General features: G+C 29.3%; 2 protein-coding genes across 7 annotated transcripts in view; one reads left to right on the top strand and one right to left on the bottom strand.

Annotated features, from left to right (window-relative positions):
• Nucleotides 1-14,237, bottom strand: part of LOC107454928 (fibroblast growth factor 1) — a 28,219-nt gene that overhangs the window by 11,022 nt on the left and 2,960 nt on the right. The window contains exons 2-3 of the mRNA XM_016072272.5: nt 10,057-10,255; nt 5,309-5,412 (exon numbers count right to left, since the gene is read on the bottom strand). Of these exons, the coding sequence (XP_015927758.2) occupies nt 5,309-5,412; nt 10,057-10,255 (303 nt within the window). The remainder of the gene's footprint in view (nt 1-5,308; nt 5,413-10,056; nt 10,256-14,237) is intronic.
• The window catches only part of Ubc10 (ubiquitin conjugating enzyme 10), a 36,033-nt gene that overhangs the window by 4,060 nt on the left and 17,736 nt on the right, over nt 1-14,237 (top strand). Inside the window, exon 1 of one of the 6 annotated variants that reach the window (XM_016072279.4) lies at nt 10,154-10,295. The exons of 3 other annotated variants lie outside the window; for them this stretch is intronic. Coding sequence is in view for 1 of the 3 variants with exons in the window: in XM_016072274.3 (XP_015927760.1) it covers nt 10,279-10,285 (7 nt within the window). In the remaining 2 variants the exon portion in view is untranslated. Of the gene's footprint in view, nt 1-10,153; nt 10,296-12,785; nt 12,898-14,237 lie in introns of those variants that run through there. 2 more of the 6 variants (XM_016072274.3, XM_087152605.1) reach the window with 2 other exon arrangements.

Below are 14,237 nucleotides of genomic sequence, written 5' to 3' on the forward strand. Positions count from 1 at the left end.
GTTATTTTGTATTTTCAATTTAAACTAATATATTTAAAAACATTTTTTTTTTTAAATCGATGTCGTTTTTATCATCCTGTGATGCAGAAATTATAACATTTTTTTTTAAAAATATTGCGTAAAATAAAAGGTTAATTTTTGAACAAATTTAGTATTTTTTTTTAAGAAAAATTATTATTTTTTAATATTGCCATATTTATGCAAAAATATTATTTATCAGTATTAAAAGCATATTTATATTTAAAGGATTAGGTATTCACTTTTGTTGTTCAATGAATTGTGGAGCTTCAAAAATTAAAAACCTTTTCCCATTATATTTTCTTTTAATAAGTTATAGTAAATTGTATAAAAAATATCAAATATTTATTGATACATGTAATTATGTGTACAATGGTTACACCTATAGAATTTTTGCCTTTTACCAAAGTTCAAGGTTTTGGACAGTTTTACCCAGTTTAAGACAGTAAAACCCACGTGTCCTGTCCAAAACCAGTTTAGGACGTCCAAAACCCCAACCCTGCTTTTAATGCTATATTTATTTCAGCAACCAAATCTCAAAACAAAACACGCATTTAGTAGTCCTTTTTTGAAGAGTCAGATTTGTGTAAGTTGGCCGTCGATAATTTTTTTTCTCGATAGTTACTACGGCAGATTTTGCAATTTTTAATTATTTTTTTAATGTGATAGCATGGTGCGTAGCATTTTTTAAAGGTGCTTATTTTCGTTTTTAAAAGCCCTTGAATGTGTTTCTTCTTTACTATGTCTATTTTCACCACATATTATGCAAAAGTGTCACAATGTTCTATTCCATGTTTTAATGATTCATTCAACAACAATCCATTTCGGCATACCGTTGGTCTGTGGTGTATGTAGCAAAGTCCCAATCATTTTGCATGGTTGATGAAATATTTTCGAATCCGCATCTATTGAGTTGGGTTCGGTGAGATTCTAGCACTCCAGGGTTGCCACAGCAAAAAAGGAACAAAAATAGTTGCTTTTAGTAGCCTCAAGAAGGAAAATAGTTGCCTAAAACTACGAAAATAGTTGCCTGAACAGAGTCAAAAATAGTAGCCAAATAACTAAAATTATAGCTTATTTGTCGTATATTATGATTAGGACTGGGTGATGTCAGAAATTTTAAATCGTGATACATCGCGATATAGTGAATTTAGCATATGTTCAAAAATTACCTATGGCAAATCTTTAAATCAATCAAAAATAAATAAAACTAAATTTATCTATTACAAAAGAAAATACTAATTCTAAACATATTCCACTATGACATCAATATCATTGCTTAATATTTTCAATTAAAATTATAAAGAAGTCAAAGTAAAAGCAAACCCAAGTTTTATTTCATTATTCTTAAATTAAAAATGATATATGATTTATTGGTTTAAAAATAACACTATAACAAAATATTTTACATACATGTATTAAAAATTAAAAGAAAAAAAAAACGAAAGTAGAAAACAAACCAAAGAAATGTTCACTTTAGAAAAAAAATTATTTGTTGAAAAAAAAAATCATGCTTTTGAAACATCATTAGACCCTCTTTTATTTAAAATAATAAAAAGTAGTATTGACTAATGGTCAAATTCTGTACTTAATAGCTGTAAAAATATTTTCTTTAATTTTGAAAAAAATTATTTGTTTTAACTGTACTATGCACATGGTAGGCGACAATAAGTACATGTTAGTGAAGGGACTGAAAAGTAAAGTTCATTTTTGCGAAAGAACTTCACTAGGAGTAAAAAAGTCTCCTAATAATCGCCTATTCCAGAAAATAGTTGCCTTTTTAGCCTTTTCAGGCAAAAAAAGTAGCCATATAGTAGCAAATAGTCGCATTTTAGTAGTCTGTGGCGACCCTGTAGCACTCTCATGTGCAACTCTGCTGCATTTTGTAAGATAATCTCAAATTCAGGCTTCCACCCTCTGAAATTCAAGCAAGAAATCTTTTCATGTTAGCTAATATTATCAAGAAAAGAATTGGTTGCCGGAAACTAGTTATTTTATCATAATCATGTAAAGTCTTTGAACATTATTTTGAATTTTGTTAATGTGTATAGTGCTTAAAAATATTTTTGAGTTCTTAAAAGGTGCTTATTTTTTGTTGAAAGATTTGGCTATACACCCTGGATAATGATTTAGACTTTCGTGAGGAAAACAGGCTGAAATACGAAGAAGAAAAAATACAGCATACTATTTCTTTATTTTGATTGCTGGTTCGGAAGACCACTGATAATTGTTTTATGGTAGTTTAAGTTTAATTTATGTATCATATAATTATGTGTATATAGTTTAATTTATATATTAATTAAGTCTAGGACAAGGAACTACTGTTAATGAATTAAAATATTACATATTAAGCATTTGTGGAGAAAAAAAATGTTAGGGTAATATTTTGGCCGAGGCTATGACATATCAAGTTATTGAAATATCTTATTAGAAATGTTTAGGTTATAAGTATATTTCATTAAAGTGACAGACAAACATTAAATTAAAAGTTCCAATTTCATTGGATTATTTCTGACGAAATATTTTAAAGTTAAGTGTCTTTCATGTACTAATGTAAAAGTAATAAAATCTAGTCTGAAATTTAATACTTTTTCAAGCATAAAACATAGGTTTTACACATGATTTCAAATCAGTGTCAAGTTTGCTAGGGTTAAAAAAAAGCCAGTACCAATACCAGAATTTATTTACTAGATTAAAAGCTTCATTAATTTCAAAAGAATTTTATAGTCTTAAAAAATTTAAAGCTTAAATTTTTAACTTTCAAAAAATAACATACGTATTGTTTGTGCTAGACTTCAAGATGGTATTGTAATAAAATCATGCAGATTTTTTTATTTAAACAGTGACAAATCATGTAGTAAAAACCACAGAGTTCATACTTATCCTTATTTTCCTGATAATAAATGTTTTGTCCTGGTTTTTAGCTTTTTGTCCTGACATTCCTGAATTTTGTGTGTGTTCAGGATATCCTGTTTCCTCTGATGCTCATTTTAAAAAAAAATTGAAAGAATCGAAATATTTGGCTTTTTGATCCAACATCCTTTTATTTGAATTTATATTGTTAATAGAAGTTGCCAACTACATAAGTTTCAATTTATGGCCTGTCTACTATTTAGAGTTTAGATTCATCACACCTATTAGATTCATTGTTTCAACCTTTTTTGGCATTCAGGAAGAGAATGAAATTCTATTTTTAAGTTAATTTTCATGGATGATATTTTTCCGTTTGTTAGCGGATTTCTGCTTTTTTCACTTTTGTCTCTCAAATTTCAGCCTTTTAACAGAAAACTCAGATTCTCTAAAAGTTTTGCTTTTTTTTTTATAAATACTATAAATATAGAACCAACATTTTTCATAAATAAACATGGGAATACTTTTGATTTGAAACTTTTATAGGTTACATTCTGGTGAAATTACACAGGAAACTGATAAAAATTTCTGTACTAAACTGAGCCATTCTGAATTTAAAAAATAGTATTTTTTATTATTTCACCTACTTGATTATATAATTGTGTCTAATCACTTGATTGTGCATGGCGTGTTAACGTTACAGTTCTATGGCTTCAGTTTATTATAATACTGAATAAATTTTCGGATCAGATTTAATTAATTGGATAGCAAGTGACTATTGAAACCTGTTTGGCTGACTTACTAGCAGGGTTGTCACAGGCAACTGATTGCTACTAATTTCGGCCTGAGGTATGGCAACTTTTTTTTTTCTTAAAAGGTTAAAAAAAAGTTTCTATTTTCAGGAAAAGGAGACTCCTAGCTATGTTTTTTTTTTTTTTTAGCATAAATAGGGTTTACAACCTACAGCCTGTGGGACCTTCTAAACACAATGAATTTTTACTTCAAAAGTCTTTTTGCAAATTTGAGTCATCACTTTTTAATGCTCTCAATTTGCTCAGATTCTATTGTAAGTCTATTTTGTTTCTTGATCACTTTTTCAACGGTTACTGCACAAAATTCTGCAGGATTTTAAAAAATCCTATTTTTAATACAATATTATTATGATTGTGTGAATTTCGAATTTAAGTAATCACATTTCACAATATATTGCTGGTTCAAAACTAAAACGACACTTCTGCACTCCTCGTGTTATTTCAATAAGAAGTTAATGCAGAAGTGTCGTTTTAGTTTTGAACCTGCAATATATTGTGAAATGTGATTACTTAATATTTTTATACATGCATATACATGCATATTATTTATGTTCAGGGTAAATTTGCTACCCTTTAGTGGTACCTTCGCAAATTTAACTTTAGGAAAAATAGTGGTTTCACAAAATAATTTTGTAATGTTCTCATAGTGAAAATAACTTTCAGCGCTAGTACTGTTAAAGCATTTTTTTTTTTATTAAATTCAAGTTAGAATTTAACTATGGACAATGATTTTTATGGATTTTTAAATTTTGATAATTTTTCACAAAATAGGTACCTCTTGAAAAATGTAGACATACCCCTGATATGAATATATATGTGTGTTTGTATATATATATATAATCTAGTCATTAAAAGTATTTAATTTTCTGCAAATATACAAATTTATCTAATATAAAAATTTAGTGCTGGAACACTTATATAAAAATTTTATATTTGCCACCAACTTAACTAAATGGATTGTTATTTGAACATCAAGACATCTAAAAAAAATTTTTAGTCATATTATTGAATAATTTTTATTATTTTAGGCAACTATTTTTGTAGTTTTCAGCAACTATTTTCATGCTTTAGGCTACTAAAACCAACTATTTTGTTCTTTTTATTTTACTGTGGCAACCCTGCATTGTAGCTTACGGGTATCCATTTGGGTAGAGTTAAATATATTTAGTTTCAATTTGCCTTTTTTAAAAGTAGTCTGGTATTCAGGGGTGTAGTGTTGGGAGATCACTGCACAAGGTTGTAAAAAACCTGGGTTTTCCAGAAAACCCCAACCCGAATGGGCTTTATTATTCTTTTCTTGGTTTTTCATGTTTTATTGTTTTTTTTTTTTTTTTTTTAAAGAGAGGGCAGGGATAGGTACCTTATTTTAAAAAAGCTTATATTAATAATTTAGTTTAATTTTATGGATTGACTTAACCCCGTAACTGCCTGATTTCTCTGAAAAAAAATTTTTCTTTGTCCCACTGTGAAGCTTTTATTTTAAGAAATATTCTGGTAAATTCTGTTGTTCCTTGTTTTATGACAAAAGTTTTATTTTTCTTTGATTTCATAGGAATGCTCTTTGAAAAGAGTAAGGTATAATGAATAACTTACCTGTACTTATGAATCGTTTATAATGAATAACTTACCTCTGCATATATTTTTCCTCTTTCATTCATTCCTAAATAAAGATGTGATTTCTTTCCTTTTATTTGAACCTCTCCTGCTTTTCTGGAATGGAATTGTAAAATTGCTGTAGAAAGAAATAAAACTTTTTAGCATTTACACTTAAATGGCAAAGTTTGTTGCATAAATATGGCAACACTGGTAAATCTATATTTTTACTGTTGTAAACCATTAAAGTTTACAAAATCTTTTAATTATTGTTTAGGATTTTTAAATATAGAGCATACATTTCAACCAATTTTTAAAAATCTTTATTTATTTGAGAAAATTTTATGTTTACATTTCTATTTAGAAATCATCCATTTATATAGCATGTCTATGTATTGTTCTTCAATGTATTTATGTCTAAAAGTTATATATTTCGTTCATTACTTTTTAGGCTTTAAATTTAAAAAATGGTATTTCAAAGGCAATTGAATGTAAGATTTCTCTTTCTACCACTGTTTATGAACTTTTTTAAAGTTGGCCTGTTAAAGCTTTCAAGTGAAAAGGGTCTGAAAAATTTGCATTCATAATTTGAACTGTTTCTAAACTTTTATGCGCAACTGGGCGACCCACAATACTGAGGCAAAACTTACAATTGTTTTTTATTGATATGAAACTTCCGTTCAACCGAACTTAATAAATAAAATCTGTTGCAAGTTTATGTCTGGGGAAACTTTTTTGTGTGCATTAAATTTTTTGGTCTGAAGGCAAATTCTTTGAACTTATAAATTTGTGACAAATAAAAGAAAAGTTATGGATTAGATGAATTATGAAGTACTGACTTTTAAATTTAAAAAATTCCTTTCGAAGTTTTTGTTAATCCTAAGGCATTTTGTACTTTGAGGAAGAAGTTTTCTCCAGCCTTGGATGTAGTTTTCATCTTCCTCTGCAGCACCACAGTTTTCGTGAGCCTTGCATAGACTCGCATCATGGAAGTGGGCAAAGGCAAGTAGCAGAGGTTATGGGAACATAAAAGGATCAATATTAGTTCTATTATTATATATTCTAATAATTTTATTGTACAGTGTTCTCCCTAAGCTTTTTTTAAGGGCAGCCTGCTTTTTTTATTCATATTCTATTTCGAAAAAAATTTATTCACCGTTTAAATAGTTACACCCTGATAAAATTATCTGTGTTTATTATAGGTTTAATACAGATTAGTATTACAAATATTTACTTTGTTGGGTTTATTTTCGACTGGTTAAATTTAAAGTAGCTACTGGTTAAATCTCTGAAAAAGTGTGTTTCGGGGAGATGTTTATAAATTTTTAAGCAAATACCTTCTCTTTTTTTTTTTTGTAAGAAAATTGTAAACTTCAAATTCTTCTCTTGTTTTGATAATGAGGGAAAATTACTTTTTAAAATATACACATAGTATTAGTATAAGAGGGTAATTTAAAAGATTTTTGAGAATAAACTTCAGTTATGAAATAATATTACACATTTTGATAAATTTATACTGTGTTATGTGAGTGTCTTTTACCTTTCTTTATTCCTACAGAGGTATTATATAGCTGGTTTTTTTAATATTATCATTCGTTTACTTTCGATTGAAATCTTTTTTAATTGCAATAACACACGAGAAAGATCGAGAATAATACTTCTGATAGTATTCTCAGAAGCTGTTTAACATTATTCTTGAAGTTAAAATGAAAGTTAATCAAGTTAAAATGAGGGAAGCGGATTTTCTTAAGGTGATGCATCATTTTTCTCTCAATTTTTATTATTTTATTTATTGTGTATATATTATAAAACAGCAGTTAAACAATCGACTTAATTTACGACTACCAATGTACTCCATAGCCTTTTCATTTTGAACTCAATTTAAAAGACAAGGGAAATCTTTGATCAAATATCGTGATAGAACTAACCTGTATTTATGTTACATGGAGAGGGAAACCACCCACAGTTAGCCCGATGGAAAGCAGACTCTAGTTCGCCTACCATTGAGGATATTTTTCGTGGGGCGGGGAATTCGTATCGTCCAGTCATCGTTTGGAGTCGAACCCGGGCCACCTTATTGGAAAGCGAACGCAACGCTCTATCCCCTAAGCCAGTGTTTCCCAAAGTGTGGTACGCGTACCCCCAGGGGTACGGGAACAGTTTAGCTAGGGTACGCGTTCTAATGCGAAATATCTGGCAACATATGAGAATTTAAAAAAAATTTATTTAAAAACAAAACTAGCCATGAAAATTTACGATTACGTATTTTTCTATTGGCTATTTTTTGCAGAGTTAACAGTTAATAATTAGTGATGTCAACAGCCAGTTGTGATTTTTAACTTTTTTTTTTTATAGTAAAAAATACATTCATTTTTTTATTGGGGGTATACAGCGTTACGAAAAATTTAGAAAGGGTACACAAAATTCATAAGTTTGGGAAACACTGCCCAAAGCCAGTGTTTCCCAAAGTGTGGTACTTGCAGAGTTAACAGTTAATAATTAGTGGTGTCAACAGCCAGTTGTGATTTTTAACTTTTGTGCAATTTTTTTATGGTAAAAAATACATTCATTTTTTTATTTGTGGTACACAAAAGTCATAAGTTAGGGAAACACTGCCCTAAGCCAACACAACTCTAATAGTTACTCACTGAAATGGCGGTCCACAAGCTGACTTCTGCTATAAGCCCCACCAGAACTTCTAAAAATATATATATATATATTTTTAAAAATAAATTTTGAAAATATTAAACCGCTCATTTGTATCATCACTTTACATTATTTGCTATTTCTAATTATTTTACCTGTTTTTAAAAGGTTAATTAAAAACGTGTATTAGAACTTACAGATTAAAAAAAGAAGGAAAAACCTTCCCCTTTCGATTAATGTTCTTTTACAGGCGTCAAAAAGTAGTTTTGGCTTATGACAATAAAGAAAGAAAAAAAAAAAAATTATTACTTTTTATTTTTGGCTAGCCTTTATTCGTAGGTTAATGCCTACTTACCAAAACATTTAGTTTTTGTCACTTTTTCTGACACAAAAATGTCAATTACAATGTCAATGCCAATTAACAAAAAGGCCAATTTAAAATTTATTTTTATTTACTTTCTTGAAATTTGAATTCACAGTTATTCTGACAATAGTCTTTGCAGAAATATGCAACTCATTGAATGCAATACGTTGAACACGCATGACATCGTCATTTCTGATCCGATAACCTTATAAAGCAATAAATTGTTCTCCCGGTCAAATGACCGGTTGTGGTAGAAATTGGTATACGACACGTATTATTCGAAACAAACTAAATACAATAATAATAGATTATTAACTGTATATAATTGTTAGAAATAGTCGTGAAATCAAATGTGCAAAAACGATAAGATGAGAAGCGCGTTTTTGATGACTAAGTTCTTAAATGGTCATTTGCCCGGTTATGATATGTTTAGTGTTAAATAACATTTCATTAGTAACGTTCACTGCAACCGAGTTCATTATAGTGTGGGGGGGGGGGCAGAAGTATTAAATTTTGTATAGTCCCCTGGCATAATCGTTGGAAGTACCTATGTTTTTTCTTATCTGCAGAATTTTTATAAACATTTCTTTTTCTGCAGAATTCAAAAAATGCCTTTCTCGCATATCCCAGGTGGCATAAACGCTCATGATTTTTTTTTTTTTTTTTTTTTTTTTTTTTTTTTTTCCGTCTACTTTCTTCAGGGCCCCGTGGCAAAACAGCAGCGACACGGCGATATTGTCGCAGAACGTTACAGATATTCGTTCCAGAAAGATTTTTCTTTGGAAAAGTGAAAAATTTCAAGTTTTTTTTCTGCATAAATTTACACATATTTGTATCATGCATTTAGATAATCACTTCTTGACCTGCTCCATTTGCGCCGATTTTATCTTAAATCGATGTAATTTTTCGATTGTATTTTCGGCAGTTATTGATATTAATTTTCTCTTGGAGTTTAAATATACAAATCGTGCATTTGAGTACTTTTTAAGGCTATAATTCTATCGAATTTTTGACTGTTATTGATTTTTCCATAGTTTTTAAATCCGATATTTTTTGTTACAATAATTTAATCTCGAAACGAAACACGCATTTGAGGAGTCGATTTGCGTGATTTCTTCGTCGATCTTTTTTTCAGCTATTACAACCATGGATTTCATGATTTTTAATTACTTTTTTTTATTGTGATGATTATTTACAAAATTGACTTATTTGAAAAAGCGCACAAATAATTTGTGCGTTTTTCACACAATAAAATGCGAGAATATCATTCATAATATTAAAATAAAAAATGATTACTTATTCAATTTAAAAAAGTTATATAATCTTTTCTGCAAACACAGCGTATTTGTTACTTTCAATTAGTAACATGCATGTTTGTTATAATTAAAAGTATCTTGCAGAAAGATATTTGTGCTAGAGAAATTAGTCGCAGATAGCTCGAAAAAATTCTGCTACAGGGCTTCAGGGAATTAAAAAAAAAAAAGCTAAAATTACAGATGGATATTATGAAAAGTAACTCCCAAATAGTAAACATTAAAAAAGAAAAATTTGAAGTATACACATATTTTTTTAGAACAGGAGGTTATCTCCGAATGTATTCTTTTATATTTAGATTTAAAGAAAAAAATTATTAAATTTATAATTAAAAAATATTATATACGTGAAGGTGAACAGAATGGGTAACATATATATTTGCTATTATTAAACAATGTCTTTCAGAAAGGTACTAGAGAACAGATCACGGGGATGAGTTATTGCATAATCGAGATTTACCTTCTTCGTTATAAGGTTCCCTTGTGCCATAAACTCCTCCTTCACTGTCAATGACGAGGTTGTAACCTGTGCCGCTGTGCAATTGTTTTTCAGGACCCACGTGACTCGGTATGCCTCTATCCACTTCAACTCGTGAGTTTTTTTGATCTGCGGAGGAGGCCATCTTGCGATGTTGATGATGCCCAAGAGCAGTGGGATCCTAAGAGACGAGAGAGAAGAGGCATGACGGGTAAATATAGGTTTGTATGTAGGCGCGGTCAGCCAGTGGCGCCGGGATTTTTTATTGTTCTCCATCCCTATAAAATGTCAAGACTTCATTCATTGATTTTTAAGAAATGTTCTCTAGTATAAGGAGTGATTTTTTTTTTTTTTTTTTTTTTTTTGCTAGTAGTCTGCGTAAATCTTATGTCTCCTTACAGTTTTTATCAGGAGTTAAATTTTGTTCAGATAAATTTATCGGAATTTATCTTGTTGATGGTAGGATACCAATGTTCGTAATTCCATATCTAATTATATATATGTGTGTGTGTGTGTTTGTTTGTACACACGCATATATGGATGTATTCGTCATCTCTGAAACTATTATGATGCGAAAAGTGATTCTATTGTTATACTTGGAAATACAGATGTGAAATACCAGAGTTTGTATATAAATTTTGCAAAGTAATAATTTGTTCAAATGGATTCGAAGTATAAAAAATAATTTTTCATGTAATAAGTTTTCAAAAATCAGAAGATCAACAAAAATGAAATGTATACATTAGAGATTAAGATAAAAATTTTATTTTCAAGTCAAAAGACAAGACCACTGGCAATATGTAAATTCACAAAAGTTAGGTTTGTTATATGATGAACAATAAATGAAAAATATCTATGACAGAAACAGGCCTCCTTGTGGTTCAAATAGAAAATCAGGAGAAAATAATACAAAAAAAGAAAGAAAAAAAAAAGTACACAAAATGAAGACAATTTTAGGATAGAATGTTCTTTAAAAAAATAGTAAACGGAAAAATTTTTTGTAATTTATAGTCTGCTTTAGGAACCATTTTTTTTTTTTTTTTTCTTAACCTCGTCATGACTGATAAACTAAACTTTTGTTCCAAAAATTTACTAAACTTTTTATTTTATTTCAGAATTCTCTTCAAAATAAAATTTAAAAAATTTGTTCCAATCAAATTTTAACGAATAGAGCACTGAAAAACTCCCATTATTTTGCGGTCACCAAACTTAAACATTTTTTTTATTTTTTTATTTAGCATAAGAACTGATGCTTTAAATAATTTAACTTGATTATAGTTTCAACATCTGCATATTTAAGAATAAATTTTTAGAAAACTTTAACAAAAATACATTTAACCTTTTATTATTTAAGATCATAACTTTGGTACTCATTTCTTAAAATAAAATTTATTGCCACAAGTATAATACAAGGTTGGATGATGGAAAGAAAAGAAAAAAAATAATAAGTCATATAAGCAAGCCATTACAATTGCAAATAAGCTAAATTTTATTGTTTTTTCTTTAGTACTGTATTCTCTTCAACTAGCATTAAAACTTCAACACGTTAATCACTAACGACACATTGCAAAAACATAAGTTTTTACGAGATGCAAGGGGGAAAAATTAAATGGCTTTTAACCTCGCTGATCTACACTAAATGTTGATCTTAATATAGTGGCGTAGTTTTGGGGGACAAAACCCCCTCCAAAATTATACATTGTTTGATTAGTGAACTATTCCGGTCGTTAAGATGTAGACGTAAAAAAAAAATTCAGTATTCATTTTTTTCTTAATTTAAACATTTGGAATATATATGCGTAGCTGCAAACGTCTACAGCCGTTGAGAAAAAAAACTTCTGAGTAGTAGCAATATTATAGCAGTTTGTTGTATTAAATCTTCGATTTAAAGTTTCAAAAAAAAAAAAAAAAAAACATTTAAACCTACAACGACACATCAATAATTGAAAAATATATAAATATTATCTATTTGTTAGCTTACTTAGCTCTTCAATGTTTAATCGTTAAAATATCTTTCAAACTTTACTTGTTCATTTATTACCACTTAGTAAAATCTTTTCCAGCCACCGTACAAGTAGGCAGGTATATACATATGCATATGTCACGGACAATGTAAATAATTGGGCATTGTTTATAATGCCCGGGCAATTTAAAAAGTGCCCAAAAGGATATGACAAAATGATAAATTATGTTGCAATTATTACATTGCCCGATCATTATGTATAATGCTAAAAGTCAAGTGGGCAATTTGTGTCACACACAGCCACAGGGTGTCTTGGGATATTCATCCACTTTTAGATGCATCTGGATAATTTTTTTTTAAAATTTTTTCCCACACATGCACTGTATAAAGCAACTACTTCAATTACTCTTATCTGGCGCAGTTTTTTTTTATTATTTTTTAATTTTAAGGCAATAATTTCGGTATCAGTTTAAAATTGATTCAAAGGCTTTGTTAAATTTTTTTTAAATATTTAAACTATAGCAAAAGTGGCACTAGACCTAGTATATATTTCGGACATTTACCAAAGGTCTAGTCATACTAGGTCTGGTTAAGTGCCATTCCCCGGTATATCCTACACTGATGTTTTTTTAAGGTCAAGTGCCACTGCCCGGTATACATTTGCCCGGTATACCCTACACTGATGTTTTTTTAAGGTCAAGTGCCACTGCCCGGTATACCCTACACTGATGTTTTTTTTTAAGGTCAAGTGCCACTGCCCGGTATACCCTACACTGATATTTTTTTAAAGTCAAGTGCCATTGCCCGGTATATATTTGCCCGATACTCCAAACACTGATGTTTGTTCTAATCTATCGTCAGTAAGTATTAAAATATCGAATAAATGTAATTATATCCACGAATATATTAGTATCAAATTGGATGTAATAAATATTTCGGACATTCACCAAAGCGACTAATTTGATTGTCAACATTCACCGGTGAACATTGGCCAGCCAGAATCACACCACACGCACGTGGTTGTCCCATTGCTGTCAATTAATCAGAGTGCCCAAAGAAATAATAGCGGTATTTATAATGACCGGGCAATGTGAGAAATTATCGTAAAGTAATTCAAGTTTATCAAATTGCCCAATTTTAATGGTCATTATTCATAATAACTAAGAATTATGAATACTGACCAAATAATTACATTGCCCGTAACATATATATAATGTCGGAAGGCGTAGCCTCCTCCAAGCATACAATAAAACTACGTAAAACGCTTTTAAAGTAAAGTAAGCCGCAGAATTTCCAGACACAACAGAGGTATTTTTCTCACAGGAATTAAGACTACTTAGCTGCCTGCCTACATATATGTTTGCTAAATAAACATTTAGGGTTAAGATTGTTAGAACGAAACAAAATGTTTGTCACTTTTCTGTATTGATACCAGAAATTTTAAAAAAAGAAGAAAAAACTTCCATTACTTCTCTCTTTTCTTTTTTTTTTTTTTAGTAACATTGTTCACTTAAATCAAACATGAAAAAAAAAAAAATTTAAATTGCAACAGCGGAAGGCTTGTAATTTTTAACTTGTTAGGAACATAGTTTTTGTACATTTAATATTCGCATTTTTTCATGGGATATGCCGTGCTCGTTATATTAAGTATTATCGGAGTCAATAATAATGTTCTTATAACCCCCCCCCCCCCAAAAAAAAAGAGGCCGAAATAATTTTTATGAAGAAATTTTAGACCCTAGCGAAAATTCTTAAGTGATCCTATATTGTTCTGCAATGTTTAGTTGGACACTATTTTAACAATGTTCCAAATTCTTATTTCAATACTGCCTTAATGACTGCTATTAAGATGTTGTCAGAAATAGAAGAAAAAAAATTTTTTTTTTATTATAGATATTTGAGGAATTCTGATCGGTTTTGGAAAAAAGAATTGTCCCCCCATAGTGTGCTTCTTTAAAAAATCAGCTTTGCTATTTTTTACTCGCTTTGTTCACTTTTATTTGTTTAATTTTAATTCTGTTTTTTTCCCCCTATTAATATAGTTATCCTTGTGTGTGCTTTTTTTCCCCCATTGTTTTTCGTCTATTTTTGTTTATATCGTACTTAACATATATATTTTGAATGTTATACTTTTCGAATGAGAAAAAAAAAAAAAAATTTTGGGCACTAATGCTAGATGTAATTTATCCTGAATCTCAGA

This window comes from Parasteatoda tepidariorum, chromosome 1 (genome assembly GCF_982258835.1).
Source record: "Parasteatoda tepidariorum strain Cologne lab strain chromosome 1, Ptep-v5.0, whole genome shotgun sequence".
Classification (NCBI taxonomy): domain Eukaryota; kingdom Metazoa; phylum Arthropoda; class Arachnida; order Araneae; family Theridiidae; genus Parasteatoda; species Parasteatoda tepidariorum.